The sequence below is a fragment of the Etheostoma cragini genome, chromosome 4 (assembly GCF_013103735.1).
Source record: "Etheostoma cragini isolate CJK2018 chromosome 4, CSU_Ecrag_1.0, whole genome shotgun sequence".
NCBI lineage: Eukaryota > Metazoa > Chordata > Actinopteri > Perciformes > Percidae > Etheostoma > Etheostoma cragini.
This window is the reverse complement of record NC_048410.1, coordinates 19,390,959-19,416,108: the sequence shown is the minus strand read 5'-3', so window position 1 is coordinate 19,416,108 and position 25,150 is coordinate 19,390,959. Positions and strand designations below refer to the sequence as shown.

Below are 25,150 nucleotides of genomic sequence, written 5' to 3'. Positions count from 1 at the left end.
TCAGCTTTTACATATTTTATTCAATCAGCTATTTAAAGATCCCATCCAGTTATGACATAACATACTACATGCTTTGAACAACAATCTGTACCTAATGCAGTTTTTCCACAAAAAATCTATTCCTCCTGTCTTCCCGCAAAATCCAGAATGTAAAAATGTTCTTCATTTCAAAAAGTTTTATCTGCAGACACATGATGTCTCCGTTGAAGTTTCCACATCACTCATTGGACCTTTTTGTCAGATGAATTATGTAAAACAATGTTCTATTGTCAAACTCTGCACATATGTCGTCCTGCACAGTGACAATAAGCAAAACATGATTTTTGAGTACAAGTGGGGGAATTGAAGGGATTTCTTTTCTACGGTGGTTTAAAAGTTGTTTCATAGCCTTCACCTAAGGTCTTCACACTCCCACCACACACACACACACACACACACACACACACACACACACACACACACATTTATCAATAAATAAATGTCTCTTTGGCACACAGAGTTACTGTCAAACTAGAGCACTCCTGTGTACGGTTTAAGGCCCTGGAAAGATAATTTCTCTATCAGCTTTATATTATATATTAAAACACAGTGAGCACTGGAGTCCTCCATGAACACATTTTTTGTCAAAGTTGAAACATATACCTGTATCCTTTATGTTTTCTTTCTACTCATTTGAAGTGGGCGTAGCTCAGTTGGAAAAAGGTGATGTACATACTTTTGTGCACCAATTAGTCCTTAGCTGATTAAAGCCCCCCCATTTCCAGAAACTAGTACTGGTTTGAACCTGGTAATCAAGCCTGTGAGCTTTTACTTCTGGCACAAACTCTCCAATCACTCAGAGACTTATTATTCCATCAGTGATTACCTCAGAACAGTCCTGTAAATCTGCTCAAATAACACCAGAACATGGTTTTTCATCCGTTTCCTGCCTCACCCGAACACATCATTAGCAGCAGATTAGAGTCTAAATTTGGAACTTTACTTTTGTGCAAACTGTGTCATCACTGGTGGAGCCTCTATAGCTATTGCCAGGAGGGGGGGACCATGGCTGCCACCGTCTGAGCACCGGAAAAAGCTTCAGCTCGCACCATCATCCCCCATCGATCCGGTCGACTCCGGTCAGCCCGGCACAAAAAGACAAAAGCAGGAGAAGAGCGCTTCCTCCATCAAATGTGAGGGAGGCGGTAAGCTCTCAGTGCACATCTTGATTAGTTGTGAATGGGACGCAGCGGTCTGATTGGTGGAGAGAGCCGGGGGTCAGGCGTTCTGCCAGCAGCTCACACAAGGCTACTGATTGCTTTTCATCCACTGATTACAGTAATTTAGATCTGCAGCAGGCCAAAGGGGCCTGCGTCTGGCAGGCTGGTTGCTGCTGCTGCTGTCTGCTGGGGCTGCACGTTGGTAAGCTTAGGGATTTTTTTGTTTTCATAAAAGAGTAAATGAGGCTGGATCAAATGTACATTATTTACCCAGAAAAACAGCATGATAACGGCATGAATATGTATGTGCTTTAATTAAGGGAGAATATGATAAACAAGGATTTTCTTTTAAAATTATACATATACAGTACATTTAGAAAAACTATCAGTCAATATTTAAAAAAAATGCAGATCATCATCCGTTTTTTAAAGTCTGATAGTAAATCCATCATGCATTCATTTTGTAATCATCATTTTTTAATAACAGTTAACATCTCCTTTTGGATTGAAACGCTTCATTCACGGATAGTAACACCCCGCATGGTGTATGTTCTAAAACTACAAAACACATAGCTTTAAACTCTAATTTTGTGAAAGAATAAAACAATGAATGTTATATCACACATTCGTTGTCTTCCTTTTGTCTTTCAGGCGGACATTTGGACACGCAGAGACCTTGAATAATCAAAGTTGATGAGGCAGTTAGTTGCGAATGGTTTTTCAGGAGCGGTGGCAATGATTAATCAAGGAACGGAGCAGCGTTGGCCTCTTCACCTGCGCACATTACAAGGTTAATCTCTCTATTGATTACAGCAGCAGAATGAAAACAATACTTCATATTTTCTCTGATTTCACGTGTGTGTGAGATGCGGTTGAAGATTCACAAGAATGATGAATGACGCTTTAGTTGATACCATCTTTCTACCACACCCATTACCCCATATTGGAAAAATAAATCACGTTTAGCACAACATTATATTCACATTTATTGACAAAAATTTTTCTAAAGTTTTTCTTTCTACAGCAAATACTATTTTCCTGGAAGTATTAAAAACAATGACTTGTGTAAAGGGCATAAATATACATTCTGACGTCTGCTGACTGACGTCTAAAATCTTCACCACAATAAAAGCTGGACATTGATGAAGACAATAAGAGGTCCACGCTTGGATCACAACAAATGTTCCTGTAACCGTCTATCATTTATTCTCCCTGGGTGAATACATAGATAACACTGTTTCAGAGATATCTAGCCCCAAGGAAGCTTCTTTTTCTCTCACACACACAAACACATTCACATATGTACAAACACAAACAACAGAAAAATGATGTAGTGTCTGAACTTGGGCCCCCAGTTTTGGTGACTTCACATCTTGTTGTGTGTGTTTAAACAATACTTGTCCATGAGCTGGGCTCCTAGGGGTGTTTGGACTCAAACTGCTTGGCCTCTGGGGTGCTGCTTCAGAGGTGACCTAGTTCTCCTGATTGTCAGCAGAAGGCAGTTTCATCAGCTCGCTCTTTGCCGAGGCACTGAACTGGGACCCTGGGACAGGCCAATTGGACGTATAATGAAGCTCATCACACACGCCAACACACACAAACACACACACACACACACACACACACACACACACAGCTGCTGTCATCAGGTCCGGGGCAGCATTTATTACCTTCTCCTTTATCAAAGAAATGTGATTCCTCAGCGTGTTTCTGATGCATGCACCACACTGCCATTATGGTCCATTATTGGGATGTGACAGAGATGGAGCAGAGGGTGTTGATAGATGTTGGTGCCAGACCGATTGTCGTTACTGCATGTATTGAGTGGAGTGTGGGAGACACTTCCCACAAAATGGCTGCGGCGCACCAACATGGCTCCGACTGCGAGGAGTAAATGATTCGCATCTGACGATTGCCACAAAATGTAAAACACATTAATTTGCTACTTGCATGTGTTTGGAATACCTCGAGTAGCAACACTATAAAAACAGTCCGACTGCAGTGATTTCAATGCCTCTTCACAGCAGAGCATGTGCATGAATATTTACACATTTATGTTACTGTAGTGTGTAGGCTGTAAGGAAAATATGAAGAAATATGTACAAGAACACTACAAATTCCCACACTGAGTATGGTGACTTAACACAACATCCTGTTACACTGAGTGCAGTAATGCCACAAAGTCTCTCTAGCCTACATTATACTCATCAAATACAGATGCAACAATGGCATTACATTCATATAAATAACAACCATAATCCCAGTCTACCCCAAAGAGTCACTTTAGTACTTTTGGCACTTTCATGTGTTTAAAAATGAGAACTGAAGACCAGCTTCACTGTGTGTCCTTAACAATTCCCTTTAGAGGTGCAATAACTGGCCTTGAGGTTGTGACACCAAATCCCTTGGTATCAAAAAAGGAAAAGTCTCTTTGAGCACTGTTCTTTACAAGTCAGGGGTGGGTCCTTGGAAGTCCATGGATTTTTTTATAAGGCCCAGGAGATCGCAGGGTTTCACAGATAAGAAGATATCGGTTCATCTGGGTCTCTGTTCCTCTTCGAATGGCAGAGACGAACGGAGTCGATACAGAGGAAAACCCTCTGTCTTTGTTTACTTTGTGATCAAAATGTCTGAGCTAGAAAAACGGTTAGCAGAGAGAGAGAGAGATTAGAGGTATTAGCCGGTTGATTAACTGATTGATCACTTGGTAACTGTATGCTTACAAAGAGCTGAAATCGCTCTGTATCCAGGTTAGATTCTGTTCCACTAACTTTCAGTTTTCACTATTTTTTCTCTCCCTGGTTTTTAATCATCAGTAAATAAAAGGGCGGGACACAAGTTTTTCTGTCCATATCATAAGCTTGATGGTCAATTGAGTGACTAAGTTACAGTCAACTTTCTCCAGTAAACTGGTCTCATCTCATGTAAACGAGAAACCTGATTTGTGGTAGGGGGCTTCCTGAAACCTGATTTCCCCAGGTATATCTCTCATAGAGAATGTATGTCCACTTAGTAGCAGAATGGACCTTGTGTTGACAATGCCAATTCCAAGGTAATTGATGAATCTCCAAATAAATGTTTTTGTTTTTTTGTAAAACAAATGCAGGATAAGACACCAAGAATATTCTCATAAAGCTCCAGAATCCTGTTTCAGCAGACTGAATGAAACCCAGGATATGAAGACACATTGTCTGGCTGTCCTGAGCAGGAGACGGCACCTGTGCTCTCTATAACCAGAGGTGCTCTGCATCCCCATCTGCTCACTGAAGTTGGAGATGATTGCTTGAGAGAAAAGATGGCAAACCAAACTGCCAAGCTGCTCTCTCTCTCTCTTTCCCTCTCTCTCTCTCGCTCTCTCTCTCTCTCTCTCTCCTCTGTTTTCTATGCAGCAGGTTCCCTGTGTGAAGTAATGAGTCACGGCAGTGGCTTTCTACTTGCAGTGTTGCATCCCCGCAGGAGAGGTGCGATGGAGCAAAGGGAAAAAAGAGAAGGAAGTGGGGGGGGGGGGGGGTGTTCATCTGACTATACCCAGTTTTTAGGCTCTGCTCCTGGCAGAGTCTCTATCTATCTGTTGCTGTTTCCTCCATCTGTCTCCTTCTCCCTTGTTGATCCAAGGACGAAAAAGACAAGAAGAGAGGGCTGCGTGGATTTAATCCTTTTTTTTAACACTCTGCCTTTGTCCTTTTCCGGCGAGTTGTTTCCCATCCTTCACAGCCCTCTGCTGGCGTTGGGTTTCAGCTTGATGACCCACTCTCCTCCAGAGTTACTGTTGTACAAATCCAGAAGGTGTGCGTCGGGATCCAGGCAGTGCTCGCCTGCAGAAAACACACAGAACAATGAACTAGAAGCCCTAGTTGTTCATTTATTATATCAATTACGGCTGCAACTAATGATTATTTTTCACATTTCTTATTGCCTCTATTGTTTGACCTATTTAGTGTAAGGAATTTGTGAAAATGTGTCCAAGGTTGACTTCTTTACGTCTTATTTTGTTTGATACTGATACTGAGTAGCTACGGATTTTTTGGGGACATTTTACCTAAAAGATTACTGTACCAGTTAGTCAATTATAAAAATTATTATTTAAAACTATTTAATAGATCAATCCAGTTGTTTTCATCTTTAGTATCAATTAAGGAGTTTTGTATTATAAGTCAATAATCTCAGGTAAGAACATGGAGATTTAAAAGTTTTACATTCCAGAGCTGAACTGGAACAACAAGTTTTTTCCTTTACTGCTGACTGTGTCAGCTCTTCTGTGAGCGCATAGACATATGTGTAATAAGCTTTTGTCTGCTCTGATAACTGCAGATGTACCACTCGTGTTTTTTTGGCGCTTGAACAGTTCCTTATATAAGACCATGCTCATCAGCTCAATGAGCTGAAAGACATGCAAATGTCAGCGCCACTCTGACTAGAGAAAACGCTGGTCCAACTTACCAATATTCCCTCCCACTTCATACAGGGCACAGTCCGGATACGCCACAGAGCCATTTCTGTTGAGAGACATATAACACCTATGTTGCTTCTTTTTTTCTAAAAGATTGATAAAGCACATAAGATGTCTTTTATTCGGTAGTCTTGCTTTGCCAGATTTCCGCAGAGAAGGTACTGGGTGGTACACACAATATTCAGGGATGGGTAAAAAAACATGCTCTGGTTTATTGGCATTTTTTTAAGCCAATTATAATCGTCGTGGGCGGTGCTAAGCACCAGCAGGAGGCCTGGTGCCGCTACAAAATAGCCTCGGGAAGGAAGTTGTTTTGGTGGAACATGTGTACGTTCAAAAGTTGTTTTAGTCATGCAACAGAAGGCTTATATGGGACAGATAGTCTAGCTAGCTGTCTGGATTTACCCTGCAGAGATCTGAGGAGCAGTTAACCATAGTCCTCATTAATCCACCGGAGTTTAAAATTCCCACTCAAAGAAAGGGGAAGGTAACAAACATCCGCCCAAAAAGAGGGACATCCGGCAGAATTTCCAAAAGTGGAACATCACACACATATAGACTATTCCTTAGGTGACAAAAGTGACACCCTTACTACACCATCTACTAAAATAAAACTCAACTGCTCTGCACATTATGCAACAAAATCAAAGTTAAGAGTTGTCATTAGCATGTAGTCATTTAGACTCTGTGGCATCGTACCTTCGCATTTTGCCCTTTCCATTGTCGGGGCTGCGGAGGGACTGGTGTTGAAACTGGGCGAGCAGGTCTGAGGCTCGGGAGTTGACGTTGAACGGGAACTCCATTGTGCCGCTCACTAGATCCCCGACCTGGATCTTCACCGTACGGCACGGCTGCAGGGCAAAAAAAAGAGTAAAAGAATATTTATCACCTATTAACTTTGGACATTAACAATGACGTTTCCGCAACAAACAGCTTGTTACATTTGAATGACAACATGCAGCTCATCCAGTGACACATTTTTCTTTTTAGATTTCTTTCAGTAATTTATGGCTGTAATTTACTGTATATTGTATTAGACATCGCTGTAGCCCGGGTCTACTGTAAGCAGAGTGTGTGATGCAGCGTGGAAATGTGAAGCAGCTCACATCTGCGGTGTTTTTATCAGGTTTTTCGCGGCTGTCTGTGTGGATCTTCCTCAGCAGGTTCTTGATGCGGCGATCGTAGAACTGGTAACGCCGGTTACTGTTTTCATTCAGCTTACGCACCTGGCTCATCAGGAAATTAGGGATCTGAAGAGAAAGGGAACGTGACACAACATTTAATTAGAGTAGTTACAGTTTTGGCTAATATTTAATTTCCAACTTGCTAGATGATAACAAGCATTTCAAATCCTACGTTATACATTACTCTTTATTAGTAACAATGGCCTATAAATAATTATATCTAATGTGTCTGGTTGAATTTGTGGACGCTCCTACCGTCCAGAGCAGGTCCTGGTAGCGGATGAGGAGCCTCATGACATCAGCTGCCTTCTCCACATGCCCTTTCTCTGCCCCCTCAGTCAGTCTGCTGGGGACGGCCTTATGGAGGAAGAGGTTGGGAGCCATGATGGTTGCTACGGCCCACAGGTTCATCCTGTTTCTTCTCTCCCTGGAAACCACCTTACTGAGGAACTCGAGGAGGGCCTGAAGGACACACAGATGGAGACATGCTTACAGATACGTGATATCAAATCTTTTGTTTTTACATAAAATTAAATCTAATGTGGGGGTCGAACGCTCTAGTTTTGTTTTTCCAGAGTTAAAACACACTCACTCACTTTTAAATGACCAATGTGTAAACGTTAGTTACTTACACTGAAGCACAAAATTGAGTAAAGGGTAATTATCACAGTGACTGAATCATTTGCAACACCTCTACTGAGAAGTATGTTAATGCACAGTTTCAGCTGTCTCCACTGGAGTCATAGTAATTAGTTCAGCTGGATTTGGTGCTCCTAAGTCAAACAGACTGCACGCTTGTGTCGCTGAAAGTGAGTCGTGGTGGATGCAAGCCGTTATGTAACAGAGCAGAGAGTTTCAAATGTGGATTAAAAGCAGAACAATAAAGTGCTGCATTATGAAACTTTACTGAAACGAAGCTTTGGAATGTTGTTTCAGGAATGTGTAAATTGAGATGAGTTTCTGTCAACCTTAAGAAGAGCGTGCAGGGTGTAGCGAATGCTAATGCTACAGCTTTAAAGCCAGTGGAAATCTTAATTTGTAAAGTATCTAAAGCTGGCAAATGAATGCAGTGGAGTAAATAGGACAGTATTTCCCTCTGAAATTAAGTGGAGTCAAAGTATAAAGGGCCACATGAAATGGAAATATTTAAGTAAAGAACTTCAAAGTTGTACTGAGTGCAAGTACAGTACTTGAATTCACGTGTTTAGCTTTATTCCACTGCTGAATGTGCACGTATGAGCCTAGAAGGATAACTGTCAAGACAAAAAGTGTTTACAAAGCGGATTACTTCTGGTTTAATGTTTACAGAACGTTTCACAAATCTGGCAAAATCAGGAAACCCCCCCAAAAATCGTGTGTTATAATCAAATGCATACATACACAGTGTTCGAGAATCATGTAATAAGAGAGTATCAGTTTCTGTTCAGTCTATTCAAATGTGCTAAAACAAAATTGGTAGATTTGTCATAGATGGTGATAACTATTTTTGTCTTTACTTTATGATGTGCATTGTTGAGGTGTTGTAGAGTGCGTGTGTATGTGTGTGTGCGTGTTTGTTCAGTGTTTACCTTTAGTGTGTTCCTGTTGGGCTCAGGCAGCAGCAGGATGAGCAGGTTTAACATGTGGAGTTTTTGCCTCAGCTCTGTGATGTCTGAAGGAAGAGCAAGCCAAGGTAAGACAGGCATAACACACACACACACACACACACACACACACACACATATACACACACACACACCCTCTTCATTTCCTCTGCCTTTGGCTAAGAGTAATGGGATATCTAAAGATTAATGACATTGAGACAGGTGGTCATTAGATTTGTTAGCTTATGTCTCTGTGGTCACACGTCGTTTATCACTTTGCACTGATTCTCCCCACAAACTAAACATCAGTGGGGCATCAATCAGGTCATATTAATATCAATCCATTTTTCTTTTTTTTATTAAGGTGAGACTAATGTGAATATAGCAGATATTTTACAGCTGATTTGTCACAATGCAGAGAGGTCTCTTAAAAGGCTATCAACTTGTTAATCTTAATGTTGGTTTCTCAGCAGAAGCAGAAAAGGGTGAGCATCACGGTGAAGAGATCCAGGTAAGTATGATGTGAACCCTGCTGAGCTGTCTGGAAAAGTGGGCAATAGATTGTTGAAGTTGTGTAGAGGAAGTCAAGAGTAATTGTTGTGTGTGCCTGATTTATTTAGTTACTCTGCAACTTGCCAGATAAGAAAACACATTGACAATACAGTCAGTCACTTCAAAAACGCACCCATCTGCATACTGATATACTGTCTGATCGTAACAATTCTGCTTCCATATGTTCCTATTCATAGGCATAATTTACAGGGAGGGTGGGGGGGTTAATTATCAAGACTGGCCAGTGCTCAAATTTAATAATAATTAACAATAACAATAACAATAATTTCCTTTACATAAATAAAGACATTTGCACCTTAACTTGCACAAGGCACAAATTGTTGCAGAAAAAATCATCAGAATGCAGTAAATGAAGTGTAAATGAAGTGAAATGTTGAAGCCAAAGTTACGCTTATGCCCTTGTTACTATAGAGGAGCAGCGTACTTTGTGATGTGTCCTGAAACTGAAAGGTCTTTCATCCAAACAACAGACAATTATTCTTTTAAAAAATGATGAGTAAATGACACTCACCCTATTTTTGAAAAAATATTCAAGATGTTGCACACTAACCTCTGACTGCGCTGAAGGTGTTGAGGTACTCGGCGGTGAGCAGAGGAGCGGGCAGTTCCCGGATGAACTTCTTGAGCAGCGCGGCGGCGTCGTTTGGACTCACCTCGTCCCAGCTGACCTGCCCTGAGTAGAAGTTGCTCTCCAAGTGCTGCTGCAGATGCTGCAGGTAGAAAACAACGAGAAGCGTTCAGAACTGCGTGAGTACCTAGTTTTATACAGTCTATGATGAGCGCAGATGAACTGTCTGTGTTCCACTTCCCAGACATGAAAAATAGCGTAATCAAAAAAATACATTTCTAGTGTTTGAGTTATAAAGATATGGAGAGTTGTCAGTCACAGAGCTGGCATGGCTCTGGAGCAGCTATTTAAAGCTCATTAGTATCCAACTAACTCTTCATGGATAGAAACACAGGCATGAGGTCAAAGCTAATTACCTGGCCGTGTTATCAGTCTCTATTTCCTAAGGCGTTTAAAAGTGAGTATATAAGCGCTATCCTCTCTTGTGTTACTGATTCTTATTTTACAGCCAGAGGCGAACACAGCTTCCTCATGTGTTATAAAACTGCTAAAATGTTTCAGGAAATATTTTGAGCACTGGATTAAGGGCATAGACTCCTGTTGATTACTGCCTGAAATTTTGATAAAATTTCACTTTATGAGGTTTTTTTAACGTTAATATGAGTTCCCCCAGCCTGCCTTTGGTCCCCCAGTGGCTAGAAATGGCGATAGGTGTAAATTTAGTCCTGGGTTTCCTGCTCTGCCTTTGAGAAAATTTCTCAGATGTTCAGAGTTCAGATGGGCCGATCTGGGATCTTGCCCCTTAGGAGGTCATGAGGGGCAAGGCTACCTCCCCTTTCTTTACTGGATATACTGATATTCTTGATATTCTTTACCCGCCCAGAGAATTTGACACACCCATGAGAGAGACGTCATGGCTTTCAAACACGCAAGTGGCAGTTGGTCAAGGCCACACCGCCAGCCTCCACCTTGCCCCTCTCCCCCTTCTCCTCCTCAAAAGCTACAGACTTAGAAATGGCACATACTAAGGAAAGCTCATTGTGGGACTGGCTCTAGTGGCTGTAATTCTGCACCAAGGCTGAATTTTGGGAAAGAGACTTCAGATACAGTATTACGGAACCACTAAGGTCTATATAACGGCATCCAAAGAGCACCATGTCATGGCACCTTTAATAGTTGAACTACTATCAAATATGCAACATATTTTGAGTTAATACAAAAAATGTTGGAGAAAAGATATATTGTTAAAATGGTGTAATTTCTTGGTTCAATAATATAAAATAAAGATTTAAAAGAAAATGAAGTTATTCATTCTCTCTCAATGATAATTGTTTTCAAATCTATTATCTGTAACAGGATCTATCCCAGTAATCTGTCCTGCTGCTAAATGGCTCCCTCTTCTGTCTGCTTTAGTTAAATTGATTCACCATCCACTGTGCATGTGCTGCATTAAATACTGTATCAGAAGGTGAATATGGCAGCAGCAGCTGAAAAGAACATAATTGATTCAGTGTGAATCCATTGGAATGTTCTAAATGTCAACTATAATTAAACTAAGTCAAGCTGTTTGATTTTCGTCACTGCTGTTCGGGCACTTCTGACATTTAACTGTGTCTATAATTTTGCTGCCCTTTACATCGTGAAAAATATTTTTCATTAATTTCTATGCTTTATACATAGAATTACCACAAGAAGGGCGCATGTGTCAGCATTGTGTCACAGGAATAATGAGTGGCTCCAATAATTGTACCTTGATTCTGGACTGAGAACCTGGAACCCGTAGGATTCCCTCCGAATCGACACCTTTCTTCTCCAAAAACGACAACAGCTGCAGAGAGAGAGAGAGAGAGAGAGAGAGGAAGTAGAGAAAGACATTAGCAGAGAGTCAGGCATCAGTAGATAAGAATCTCTCTATCACCTCTGCTGGTTATTCACAGTAACTGCTGCTACATACAGGGTGTGGTCAAAGCTTTTCACATTTAGAGGACCCTGAGGTTTTTTTATGTGCTTCTATCTGAAGACATGATTTATGGGTTCAACAAAGCAAAAATGTGGCAAACACATGCTGTGCAAAATATGGTGACAAAGATGTAAACTGTCATCTTGTGTCAGAGCAGAGGATAGAGCAGATCTGATATCTTATAAGCACACAGGCTGTTTAGATTTTGGCTAAATGAACCTCCTTAGAATAGTCTTCTTCATACACTTCTTTTTTTATTTATTTTGAAGGTCATATAAACACGTGTGTATTACGGGTTCTCACCGCCTGCATGAAAAGAGGAGTCAAGGTGTGGGGCTTTATTTTCTGATCATTCTCCAGCAGCGTCGCCAGCGGCACCCCGTAGAGCGTGCTCTCTGTGAAAGACACAAGATGTCATTCAATTGTTCTCGGCCTCGCATTGCATTACTTGCATAAAGGAGATATTGTGCTGTGTTATGTGTGTGTGTGCCTAAAGCCACATTCCCACATTATTGCTTCAGTGGAATTCCTTGTAAATCAGTGTGCCAACATACAGAAACTGCAATGTGTGAAACTATGGCTAACCAAAAAATGCTAGGATTACTTGGCTGTTTAATGTACTGCTAAAGAATGTGTAACAATAGTTTAGTGTTATTAACAGTGCTGTTATGCATACAGAAACAGATACAGGTGCCTATTTAGATTTAAATTCCAGACAGCAGGGAAACAGAAACACAACCATTCATGCACCAGTTTGAGTCATTCTTTTTCTTGAATTTGATAGGCTCACATTCAGAGACAAAAAACAAGCATTAAAATAAACACTGCACTTAGTTAAAATGTTATTGCTAAAGTGCTTCCTTTGTATGGCTGCTACCATACCTGGAATTTTCCTCTTGCTGGTTTTGTGCCTTTTGACCTCCAGCTCTAAGAGGTCGCATAGCGCCGTCATGTCGATGAGAGCCAGCTGACGCACCTTCTTCATGTCACTGTGGGAGAGATCCTGAATACGAGTCACCCCGAGACGGCACTTAGGGCAGATCACCCGCTGAGAAGGTGAGAGTGAAGGTAGAGAAAAGTGAGGAGAGGTGGATTGGAGTTAAGAGATAGGAAGTGGAGGTGAAGAGGTAAAGAAAGACAAAGAAGCATGCAAAGCAAAGAAAAGGACAGAAGGAAGACAAAATGGTATGAAAAAAATGGCGACAGTGTCAAATCATTTACATTTGCATTAGTCATTCCCTTGATTAATACTCTAAGCAGTAAAAGTGTGGCAACAGTATCCACTCAGTTATATTTAAGATGTTTAACATTATTTTCGCTGTTGCTGAAGAAAACTTAATTAGCCTGAAATAGAAAAAATAAATCTACTGGACTCTGTTACACAACAACTCTTCTTTTGTTTTGAGCTAATTCCCTTTATTCTCTTTAACCCTGTTATCTAACCAACAGCATGGTTGATTAGAATTGGCTTACACTAAGGTGTGTGTGTTTGTGTGTGTGTGTGTCTTAACAGGTTGACATGAAAATTATTGGTGGAAAATTGGTTCAAACAAAGACTGAAATGCAATATCTAGAGCCCACATTACTGAGATTTATTGTTACTCCATAGCCAAAGATAAAAAGATGGTTAATTAGAGTTATTATTTTTCGTGTATGTATATTGCCCTTCCACAAACTGTGTAATTATTATGTTCTGATTGTGTGAAAGTACACACCCAACTAAATTATAGTTATTGTGTTGGAAATGTATGTGGTGAAACGTGTCAGTACAGTACCCATTGATGCCCTAATTGTCTTCCCATTTTAGGAAATTACTAGGATGTTTACAAAGTTCCCTTTAAGAAATAACGTTTTAAAACTTTCAATAAATTTCCTGAAACCTTTAGGACCTACAGTCATGACTAGAAGAGGGGAAAATGATTTGGGGCTTACAGGCAGGGTGCCATCCTCTTTTCTGCGTTGGCTTTTGTTCTGTGGCAGTTTGGCCTGTTTAAGGAAGATGACGGCCTGTTCGCAGTAAGCCACATCGGTGATGAAGACTTCCTCTTTGGGAGTGCCTCGCTGATGCTCCGCTGTCACAGCTGAGTGGTAAACACACATAAACACACACTCCAATCTATTAGTTCACTTAAGGAAGTCCACTGTAGTGAAATAAAATCAAAGAATCGTGGTTGCACGCTACTTGAGGGAACAAGAGGAACAAAACGTTTGGCAGCAGTTCATTCATTAAATCTGATCCAATTAGAACATACTGACTGAACCATTAGACCTCACAGTCTTTCTAAAGACATGTCAGGCAGTCAATAGGTAGTTAAATCTGTGAGGAGTTTGGAAGATGACACAATGATCGAAGTACACTTGTTCAAATCCAGTCTTGTTTTGACTTATTAGATTATTAAAACAATTGCATCCATAGATTTTTAGGTTTTGTGCTATGAGTGTACTTTGACTTGTTATACCCTTTGGGGTAAAACTAGGGTCAGCTAGTTTTGCTGTAGTAGTACTACTGTATGGAGCTCTTACCTGATAGTGTTGTTTTGGCAACCGATGCCATGCTGTTTTGGGCAGGGTCTTCACTATGATGGGACTCAGGCAGAAGGGTCTGGGAAAACGTCACAAACACATGTCAAGTCAAGTCAAATTTATATCACAAATTTGACTCAAGAGGCTTTACAATCTGTACAGCATACAACACCCTCTGTCCTTAGAACCTTGATGGGGTTAAGGAAAACTCCCCAAAAAAAGCCCCTTTAAATGGAAAAAAGGAACAGCTACTTAGAAGGGATCCCCCTCCCAGGATAGACAGACATACAATGGATGTCCAAGTACATGTATACAACACTTTTTCTAAGGAACAACTTTACTTAAAAATATCAGCCCTGTAATATTTTTTCCAGCACTGGAATAGAGGTAGTGTTTTATATTGTCCACTGAGCAGATGGAGATGGATATGAAGAGTGTTTCCTTTGATGAAGGACTGATAATGATCAGTTGAACAGTGTCTCTATTCCCCTCTCAGTGCTGCAGACAGACAGGGAGGACAAAGCGTGGCCTTTACATGGGATTTGCCTCTATTGCCACAGGTTAGCCCCCCTGCATGGAACAAGACCGCACAACACATTGGAACAATAGAAGCTTCTTCACTGAGACCTGAAATTCACCAGGGAAATGAGTAATTTTATATTTTACTGCATGCAGCTTTGGCTCGGACTACCTCTGCTTGCTGTATACTTGTATAACAGAATAACAGTAATCCTGAGACTGGTTGTTGCATTTTTTTGGGTGGATGTAAAGTCACTCTTAAATTTCCACAATCTGTTTTGTAGATTATGTGAAGTCATGAAGAGACCTTTTCCTCCTCTACCAGGGTCTCAGAGGCAGTGTGAGTTACAGAACATCTTCCCTTAAACTAGCAGGAGTAAACATTTTTTTAGAGGTATTTCAAGGTTCTCACCTGAGTGATGGGGGAGTTGAAGATATCACGCACGTCGCGCGGCGCGGGTTTGTTCTTCTTGCGGCGCGACAGCGTGTAGGAATCCAGTCGTCGCTGGACGGCCTCGGCCTGGGTCCGGGTCAGAGTCAACAGCAGCACCGCGTTGTCTACATCCTCGCTGTCCTCGCTTAGGAGGGTCGATAAACCAGCATCGGCCAACCACTGCTCCTCCTGTTCGCCTTCTGAGACACAAACATATAACAGACAGTGAAATATCCCAACAGTCCACATTGAAATACACAAGGATGACAGCAGCAACATGTAGATACAATGCATAGTAAAATGCAGGATTTTACGATATTAAATCATAATTTTGGTGTAATGTATAAAAATGTTGACTAAATGACTAGACTGGGTTTGTGCATTAAGTCCCTTCTCAGTCTGTAGGAACGACCAGCTAGGAATAACTGTGAAAACAGGAAGTTGGTTGGTAGAACAGGTGGTAGAGCAGGTGCCCATATATAGAGGGTTTACTCTTAAACGCAGCAGGCCAGGGTTCGACTCCGACCTGCCCTTTGCTGCATGTCATTCCCACTTTTATGTCTCTAGCTGACCTGTCAAGAAAGGCCTAAAAATTCCCAAAAAATAATCTTTAAAAAAAACCAAATAAACAGAAAGTCATTGTAGCATCACTGGCTGTAACATAACTCGCAAGTATTATAGTTTCTTTAAGTAAAAGCAGTTATGATTTTGTTTTATGTATGATCGCATTGATGGAGAAATGTGTGTTTCAGAGTAAGTAGTATGACATTAGGGATGTTATTAGGTAATTTAGCAAAAATCAGGATGAATGGACACAATAAAAGAACATTCCCATCATGAATGGCAATTTGGCTTGTGCACATAAAACACTCCCTGCCACAAAAGTGTTTGATAGTGTTGTCATGGCGATGAGCGCTTCTTTGCTGCATGAGAGAAACCTGATATGTTGCCATGGCGACTTTCAGTAGCAGCTGTGTTAAGCACTGATGGTTTGTAATTCTACCACATGAACTCATGATGACTTCAATCTAAGCTTTATCTATACATTCTTAATCTATCAGTGCAAGATTCCCAGTATTTACCTTCTGACTGTCTGGAGTCCCTCTTGGTACTGTCGAGGTCTGCGTAGCCACTCCCCTGTCGGATGGTCTCCACCTCACTCCAGAACGAGTCCAGGCAGAGTTTGTCGGGGTGCTGCTCCTGATCCTGGGAGGATGGCGTGTGCGTGCTGTGTGCGTGCTCAGCGGCTGCCTGGTCCTGCGGGCTGGCCCAGGGCTCCACGCTCATCTCGGTGGGGCTGGGATTTCTGGTACAGACAAACACACACGTAAAGAAATCGCATGCATGCATGCACACAAATGAGCAGAAAAACAAAGCCACGTACAAAGAAAGAAGAAATGAAGACTGAAGCGATGCGGGGAGAATGAATCAGCCGGGAGAGCCCAGAGAGATGGAGAGACAAAAGGAGCAGGATGGAGGGAGGGCCGGAGTGAGGAGAGCGATGGCGAGAGCGGACACAAAGGGGGGTCCTCTATTGTTCTTGCAAAATGTGGCCTGAAGGCATAGTACCCTGTAGATCCACTAGATGTCCCTGTAACAATGTGAGATCTGTTTCCCTATGGGTCTTACCCCTTCATCTAATTACAAACAGATATATACCCACTAACAATTAAAGAAAAAACATGCAATGAACAATTTTAAATAAATAAATCATAGATTAGTTCAGACACTTTTGCAAAAGCAAGCAGCCAAAAAGGCAGGAAAATGCAGCCAGCGTCAAAAGAGGGTACTGTTCTCTAACAACAATAAGACTCACTCAGCTGCAGACACACTTGCACCCTCAGGGCACTAAATGTGACAGACACGGGAAGTGGTCGGCTGAGTCACTTCATCAGTTTGCGGTCCAGTCACATTCCTCTAGTTAGCAAATCTCAAGACATACCAAACCACATTTGACCGTGTCTCAGTAATGCCATACTCAGGCATATGACCGAAGAGAAAAAATGAGCTCAATGAGAAGTTTCTGATTAATTTCCAAACCAACTGCATGTCAGTTAAAGCCAGATCAATGCTTTGGTATGTTAAACCAGTTTCTGCATCTCAAACTGCATTTCCACCTGGTATTCCAGTAATATATCTGAGTGATTTGATCACAAAGGGAAAGCTCTACCGTAAGCGTGTTCCCACCTGGCAGTAGAACGTGTCTTCAAATGCGTTTTAAGCTCTACATATATGCAATTAACCCTGTACACTATTGCACAAACCGGTAGGCTGTGTTTGTGTGTGTGTGTGTGTGTGTGTGTGTGTGTGTGTGTTCGTTTGTGTGTGTGGGTGTGTGGATGTGTGTGTATATAAATGTCAGTTGTTACTCTCACATAAATCATACATTATAAATGTGTGATGACTAATGGAAAAGAGGTGCCAACAGTCTCTGTGTGCCAAAATAAGGACAGGCACCGGGACATTTACAGGAAAGAAATACTTTTTTTAAGGTCACTGTGTGTACTCAGTACATTTGTAGCTTCTAACTAATTCTCTGTGGTTTGAAATGTAGTTCCTATTTCTGCGTGGGTTGTGATGTCTGGAGGTGTGAGTTTAATTAGATTCTTAATTCATCAGAAGCCTGGAAAAAAACTGGAATAGAAAAATGAGAAATAGAAAATAGTAACTGTCATTTCCCTGAAGGGTCTTATACTATAAAGTCCTAGCAAGGATACAAAACAAGTAACAATGCCATTGAATGAGAAAAGTGTGGTAAGGTGAACAATAGTCTACAGTATACCAACAACGTTCCACTTCCGGGATTGTTCAGATGTCTTTCATTTCGGCCAGATGTCCTTTACCTTCCGCTGTCTTTGGGCTGGCATTTTAAACTCCGGTGGATTTATCAGGACTATGGTTAACTGTTCCTCAGATCTCTGCAGGGTAAATCCAGACAGCTAGCTAGACTATCTGTCCAATTTGACTTTTCTGTTGCACAACTAAAACAACTTTTGAAAGTACACATGTTCGACCAAAAAGGTTCCTTCCCGGGGCTATTTTGCAGAGCCGAGGTTGCTCCATCCGGCGCATAGCTCTATCAAAACAATTTTTGTTATTTTTGTTATTTCCACTCTTCATTCTAACCCCAACCGATTCGTCAGAGACCATGAGCCTGGGTCTGTCCGAGGTTTCTGCCTTAAAGGAAGTTTTTCCTCGCCACTGTTGCACTGTTGCTTGATCTGGAGGAGACTACTAGAACTGTTGGGTCCTTGTAAATTATGGAGTGTGGTCTATCTGTAAAGTGTCTTGAGATAACTCTTGTTATGAATTGATACTATAAATAAAATTGAATTGAATTGAATTGAATTGAATTGTGATTGGTTTAAGGAAATGCCAATTAACCAGAGCATGTTTTTCTAGCCAGGACTAGCCAGACCCTCCTGGGCAGCGCTGTGGAGGAAGTTCTGGCAATGTGAGACTAGGTGAACAGTAGTGAAAGAAATCCCTGTCTTGGAACCAATATGCAGGTGGGTCACTATCCCCATTATCTTAATTTTACATTGCATTAAAGCCTTTACATTAATCCCAAACTGTCAAATCTAGTCAAGTAAAATTGATTGTTTTACTAGTCTCTAGTATTTCAACATACATCTTAGTAGTAATGTGACAGTAGTGTTGAGTCCAATCTTTAATTTGACTAGAAGGACATCCAACATCCAAGATGTCCTCTCTCTAAATATCAAAAACCATCAAATGACTTAGCTAAACCAGATGTTAAATGTTTATAGCATATTATAAAAAATGATGCACAGATCAAACATACTAGATCGGTATCAGCAATGATACATATATTACTGACTACATCGAGACAGACAATACACATCTGTCAGTTACTTTTCCGATTTATCAATCAAGTGTTTAGTCTATAAAATATAAAAAAATAGTGGAAGATAACCAATTACACCATAGACGTTCAATCTTCAGATTACTGGTTTGGTCCGACCAGCGGACCTAAACTCAAAGATATTCTATTTACAATGATATAAAACAAAAAGTGGTTGATCCTCACAAGCAAAAAGCCATAACCATTAAATGTTTGCCATGTATCCTTGAAAAATTACATAAACAATCAGTTATGCCAATTGTTTTTAACAAATGTTCTGTAAATTGACTAATTGTTTCAGCTCCAGGCGTATCCATTTTGAATACTGTTTTTAGTCACATTAAGATTGTAACAACACCATTTGCATAAATGACATGCAAGATCAAATTTATACAAACCTATATAGGACGTTGTGTTATTCATGTATTCACTTGAAATAATGTGGACTTACCGACAGAGACACACAGATTTGAAAGGAAACTGAATCATAAGATCTAATATCTGATCAGCGTTCAACAATAGCCACTAACTTTAGTGTTAGTTTACATATGAGAATCCATATGGGGAGATAAAAAGCAGTAATAAGGCATTCAAAACAGAATCTGGCTTACCACATCCCTCACACACAGCTGCTTAAAGCCATAACATGTGCTCACAACCTGCTACTCTTAAGGATTAAATACATCAAGCCTTAGAGATCAGAGATCTGCAGACAGCTGAATAACAGCGGGGGACTCTGAATCCACTTAAACTTTAGGGAATGCAACAAGGAAAGAATTGTTTTCACGTTAAAATGACAAATTCTCAAGAACAGCTTTTTTCTATACCACAAATTAAGTCTATAAACTACTTTACATTTGGGTTTTAACTATTTGAACAGGGGTTAGCCCCCTAACCCTGTCACAATAGAGACACCATCTAAAAACGTTTGATGAACATATTATACATATTACATTTACCCGTACCACAACTGCAACCGTTTTAACTGCCATGTTTATCACTTCACTGCCAGGTTATTTTTCACCTTTACCACACAGTGTGCCATCTCAACAAGTCCTCTTTAAGCTCAGACAACACTCCAACTTTTACCAAAACATTTATGAATTTGGATCCTGCTGATCAAGCTCCAGCTCATCACACATACCTGGCTTTTTTCTTTAGGGAAGATGGCTTTATGCGCTTTCTCCCCTCTGGGCTTTGGAAAGGACGAAGCCTAAAACGGTTCAAACTGGTGTGTGGAAACTGCATGGTTGACCCAATACTGCTCACCAATACCTCCTCTCTACCTCCCATAGCCACAATGCTAAAGGAATCCAGGAATTGTAATCCAGCACAAAACCTAGCTTTATCCAGTCCTGTTGGTGGGACACCATGTGAGCGCGGTGTAAATCTGTCCACTGCTCTGGTTTCTCTGTGCGCTGACAGGAAGTGTTGTAAAGACTTCACTGAGTGGCTGTGTGTTGTGGAGCTGGAAGGCAGGACGGAGTGACGACACTCTGCACATTACCACATCACTCATACCTGTCCCCTCCCCTGCCACCCTGAGGTGACACGCCCTACATGGCTGATGGCCATCAAAGCTGGTTTAAACAAGAATGTTTGACTTTTTTCTTTTAAAACTAGTTAAAACACTTCAAGCTGTTACGAGACAATGACCTGGGTCTGGGACGTGACCTTAATGGCCTTTTAGTGAAAGCTTGACAACTTGACTTGAGTTTATTAATCAAGGGTTCTTTGTTGAAAAAATGAAGAATGTTGTCAGCTATTTGCTTTGCTGTTACTATTAGAATTAAGTTAATCAAATGGATCAAAGGATGAAACTGTGGGTTGAGCTTGCATTGCAAATAGAAAATGTCAAATTAGCTAATGAAGTGGTATGTGTATCAAAGCAGGCCTTATATGTAGAAGATAGTTCATCCTCATACCTGAACACTCTTTACTTTTGCCATAAATAACTTTGGTGGCTGAGTGTGAAGTGATGCAATCTCTATGAGAACAAGGTAGAGCAAGAGAACGTTTCTCAAATTCCTCAAGAGTAACAGGTCTGTCAACATTGTCTGTGAGCACTGTCATTCTTTCTTGTCATGCTGATGATGGTCAATCTATCAGCTGAGGATGTGAATGGACCTTTTTTACACATTGTTTCCTACACAGAAGCCTAACCAGCTACTTCAACCTCTACAGTTTGTCATACGAGTGTTGAGCCTGACAAATAACTAAAATGACCAAAAACAAAGTATGCCAGCAACATCTCCATAGAATACCTTCAGAGGACAAATTATAAAGAGGAAAAGGAGAAGAAGAATTCTTCCTTGTTTGCCTCAAGAATCAAGCAGCATTATCTTATTTTTTAAACCTGGTAATAATACTCTACACCATGCCAACAACTTATAAAGCTTAGCCACAAAACAAAACACATTCCCCATGCTATTTTTATATATAGACAAATGAAAACAGGGATACTGAAAATGTCAGGGTGTTCTTGTTTAATGGGTCCCAAACTAATACATACAATCAACAGGAAACCATCCAGTCTGAGAGAAGAATGGGCAAAATGTCAAACTATTGTCTTACGTTCATACTCAGCACTGTGTTAAACAACACAAAGTAACCCCAGTAAGAAACAATGTAATCCACATGAAAAAGCGGCTCACGTAAAGCAAAACTGTTAAATCCTCATGGCTGAATTCCATTGCAAGTCTTGCAGAGAATGCAACAGTTTGCTCACACAGCCAGCCTTGAGAAAGTGTTTCTTGTCAAACAATGTCACAGCATGTAAGGTCTGTCCTTTGATACAGAAAATCCTAAACTAAAGTCCCTAAAAAAACACCAAAAGCACCAGTAGCATGGAAATTTGTAGTTTGGAGTTACATAAAACTGTTTTAACAACCTTGCTCAGCACCCATATCAAGACTAACCTAATAGTTAACTTAATCCATGCATGAGCTTCAGGTCCCAACAGCCCCAGAGTCCACAGCTGTAGCAGAGTCCCGATCCTACCTGGCCTTGGCCCATGCGATGGCTCTGCCCGAGAGCATCAGCAGGGCCGCCGTACCACTTCGCCGCCACGGCATCCTGCTGTCGTCCCCCTAAATTGCTGCAAGCTGTGGGAAACAGCAGCTGCCTGCCCCTGGCAAGCTGTTTCCTTGTAATCTCCTCAGAGCAAAACACATCAGAACATGGACGGTCTCACTGCGCTGGTAGGCACGTCACTACATTGCATCCTGGGGCAGAAAAGGAAATCTGCATGGGGGGGTGGAGAGCCAGGAAGGAGAAGAGCTGAGTGGTTGAATACTTAACTGGGCTGGACAGTGGGCAGATACTGTGTGAATGGCTGGCTGGATCGACGGGGCTGGAGCTGAATGTATTGGGCTCGGGACACAACAGCTGCATGTTTGACTGAGTGGCAGGCTGGCTGGCTGGCTGGTTGGCATGACTGTTTGGATAAAGTTCTTCCGGGGCTTTATCATTTCCATGCAAACTTTTTCATTTCCATGCTAACTTATTCAATTACTGATTTACTCAAACGCAGGAATCTGCTTGACCTGTCTTTATGGTTGTCAGTAAATAGCAGGCAGGTCTCAGCTTGTCCACAGACACTTTTAAAAATAGGAATGAAATGACAGTGGCTCTTGAACTTCGGATCAGACCTAAAAGGAAAGAACACGAGGCGGAGTTGGGCCACAAACAACTCACAATACAACTTGCGTCCTGATACATCTTTTGGACATAACGTGGTTTGACATGGTTTAAGACCAAAAATAGAAATCCGATTTGCTCTTATGTTAGGAACACCTCAAAACAGGTCAGTTGGGACCAGTCTGCAAACTGTTTCAAAAGCTAAAACTTGGTAAATTATATTATTATATTATATTATTATTATATGTCATTCAACTGTGCATAGATTCTCTACAAAGAAATTAGTCTTGCAATGTCTTGCGTTTCTGGCAACACTTCTGTCTTCTGTCAGCAAATCTGTGAGAAAAAAATATTTTTAATTGCCATTTGAAAAGGGCAGTTTTACACTCATGATGAGAGAGGCAGAGTGGTTCTGACTGTCCTTTAGCTGGACTTCTGCACTCGTGAGTTGATGCACAAAAGGTTACTTGGTGCTGAACTGAGCAGAGACCAATGTTGGGGTTATTATGAGTTCATAATCAACCACAAAGTAAAGTTACAGTGATTTAATAAATTTGACTCATTAGAGAGCTGTGAGAGCTCACAGCACTTACTGTAGGATTGGACTTTTTTACCACAGCAGTGTTGGGTAGTCTTAAGATTATAAGAAATGTACACAGTGTTTCTAGGAACATTTATGAGCTACAAGCTACAATGATGTAGCAGTCTTTGTTCCCAGTAAAAAACTGGGACACTGCACTTAATACCCACTAAGGTATCTTTTTCACATCAAAGCAAATGGCATCACAGTCAATCTAATCAGCTCCTGGATGAGGTTTTCTGGACCAATTTGTTCCTGTACAAACAAAATGCTGCCATGTCAAAACAATAATTACTTTGTAGATATAAATTCCAGTGGTAGAGTTTAGAACTAGTAAACTCAATACAAGATCAATTGGCATTTGTTGTGGCTAAACTCAATTGTGGCAGCTCTCTGTAGTACAGTCAGAGATATCTGGTGGGATCAGTCTGGTCTGTTTCAGCTCTCTGGCAGCATGCCCAGTCACATTTTACACACAGTTTGTCTCTAACCAGATCAACACAGATTAGGGAGACCACAGGGATCCCTCTTGGCATTTGGCCTTTCTCACCTGCTCCCTGTCTACTCACGATAACTCACTCCTCTCAGATTCTTCTCCCTAGTCTAAAACAATGTAGAAGTCTCTGTGGTCGCCATGTGTCTCTTATCTCTCTAACCTTGATTTCAGTTCAGTAAAACCACCATTTCTGCTCTCCTGTAACTTCCCTAATGCCATCCTTTGTTAAAATGTTTCTTTTCTTTCTCTTGAATCATCTCTGACTGTTGCACCTGGTATGTCAAGTCCTTTCTCGCCTTCACTGACACTGTGACATTAGCTCACAGATATGCCTTGAGAGAAAGGAGAGTGGGGAACATGATGGCATGTCATAGTGTGACCCTACAGATGACATGTGACAGCCATCTCGGCTTCATGGCTTGCTCATCCACCTTTTGGCAAGTAAAGCACTGAGAGTGAATAGGATGGGATGGGAGGGGATGGCAGGAAAGTAGAGCAGAGTAGAATACAGGAGAGACAAAAATTACAAATAAAAGAATAGAGGCCAAATTCTGATGGAGGATAATACAGGGGAGGAGGTAACAGGAGAGGAGGAAGATGTAGAAACATTTTTCCTTACATCAGTACTGTTGGCCTTTGCTAAATGCTTAAAATGTGAATATGAATTAAGGAGAAGAGAAGAAAAAGTGTCCCAGGCAGAGGCATACTCACTGACACGTCCAGATGTTTTGACTAACAAGGAAATGGTGACTCAGACCCAGAAAAATGTCGCCTGTCAATCATACCAATAACTCAACACACACAATTAAAAAAGTAGTTGCATGACAGAATGCAGTAAACGCTCGCACGTGTTAAAACAGAAAAGAGTGAATCGCACATGTAAAAACAGAAACAGAAGAGGAGAATGATCTGTGATGAACTGTGTTATCTGATCATCTGAAGGATCATTTTTTATCCAATGACCACAACACGATCCTACACAAACCAACAAAATATAGTGTAGATCTGTGGTGAACACCTTTGTCACCAAGACCAGAGATTTTTATAGGATGAAAAATCATTTCATGCGAGTGCGATTTTCCTCTTATACCTACACATAGGCAAAACTGCGCTGGAGTGATGGAATTCCTGCATTGCACCTGTAGAGATGTGGGAGTTTCTGCTCATCATCCTTTATGGCTGCAAAGTTTGGAATTCATCTGGGCGATGTGGCTGAACTTGTTCTGAAAGCATAGATAGGAAGCAAGTTGGAGAAAGCATTTTAATTATACGGTCAAATTAAATTAGTTTTACAGTACATACTGATGCATCATTCAAAATTAAATAATTTTACAGTGGCCATCTCAAACTCATAACTCATAACTGTGCATCACTAAGGTTTTCTTTCCGTCAAAAATGTTCTTATGTCATGATTTCACCTGAAGCAGGGGTCCTGAAATGGTTTTTAGTGAGCTGAATTAAAAATGATCTCATTAATTTACTTGGCCAGCTGGGTGTTGTTAAAAAATGTTTGATACCAATAGCTACCCTTGAATTCGATGCAGGTATTTTTTTAAATAGCATACATTTAAAAAAAAA

At 40.9% G+C, this 25,150-nt stretch overlaps 1 protein-coding gene across 4 annotated transcripts in view; it reads right to left on the bottom strand.

Annotated features, from left to right (window-relative positions):
• Window positions 1–2,169: 2,169 nt before the first annotated feature.
• Window positions 2,170–25,150, bottom strand: part of LOC117943730 (rho GTPase-activating protein 40) — a 23,716-nt gene continuing 735 nt past the window's right edge. Inside the window, exons 2-16 of one of the 4 annotated variants that reach the window (XM_034870042.1) lie at window positions 24,667–24,795; window positions 16,075–16,298; window positions 14,972–15,192; window positions 14,041–14,119; window positions 13,450–13,598; window positions 12,400–12,565; window positions 11,821–11,912; window positions 11,308–11,385; window positions 9,540–9,699; window positions 8,402–8,484; window positions 7,089–7,295; window positions 6,756–6,899; window positions 6,349–6,500; window positions 5,640–5,695; window positions 2,170–5,014 (exon numbers count right to left, since the gene is read on the bottom strand). In XM_034870042.1, coding sequence (XP_034725933.1) covers window positions 4,908–5,014; window positions 5,640–5,695; window positions 6,349–6,500; window positions 6,756–6,899; window positions 7,089–7,295; window positions 8,402–8,484; window positions 9,540–9,699; window positions 11,308–11,385; window positions 11,821–11,912; window positions 12,400–12,565; window positions 13,450–13,598; window positions 14,041–14,119; window positions 14,972–15,192; window positions 16,075–16,279 — 1,899 coding nt within the window. In that variant the 5' untranslated portion in view covers window positions 16,280–16,298; window positions 24,667–24,795 and the 3' untranslated portion in view covers window positions 2,170–4,907. Of the gene's footprint in view, window positions 5,015–5,639; window positions 5,696–6,348; window positions 6,501–6,755; window positions 6,900–7,088; window positions 7,296–8,401; window positions 8,485–9,539; window positions 9,700–11,307; window positions 11,386–11,820; window positions 11,913–12,399; window positions 12,566–13,449; window positions 13,599–14,040; window positions 14,120–14,971; window positions 15,193–16,074; window positions 16,299–16,376; window positions 16,653–20,001; window positions 20,391–21,857; window positions 22,110–24,666; window positions 24,796–25,150 lie in introns of those variants that run through there. The other 3 variants (XM_034870041.1, XM_034870039.1, XM_034870043.1) reach the window with 3 other exon arrangements.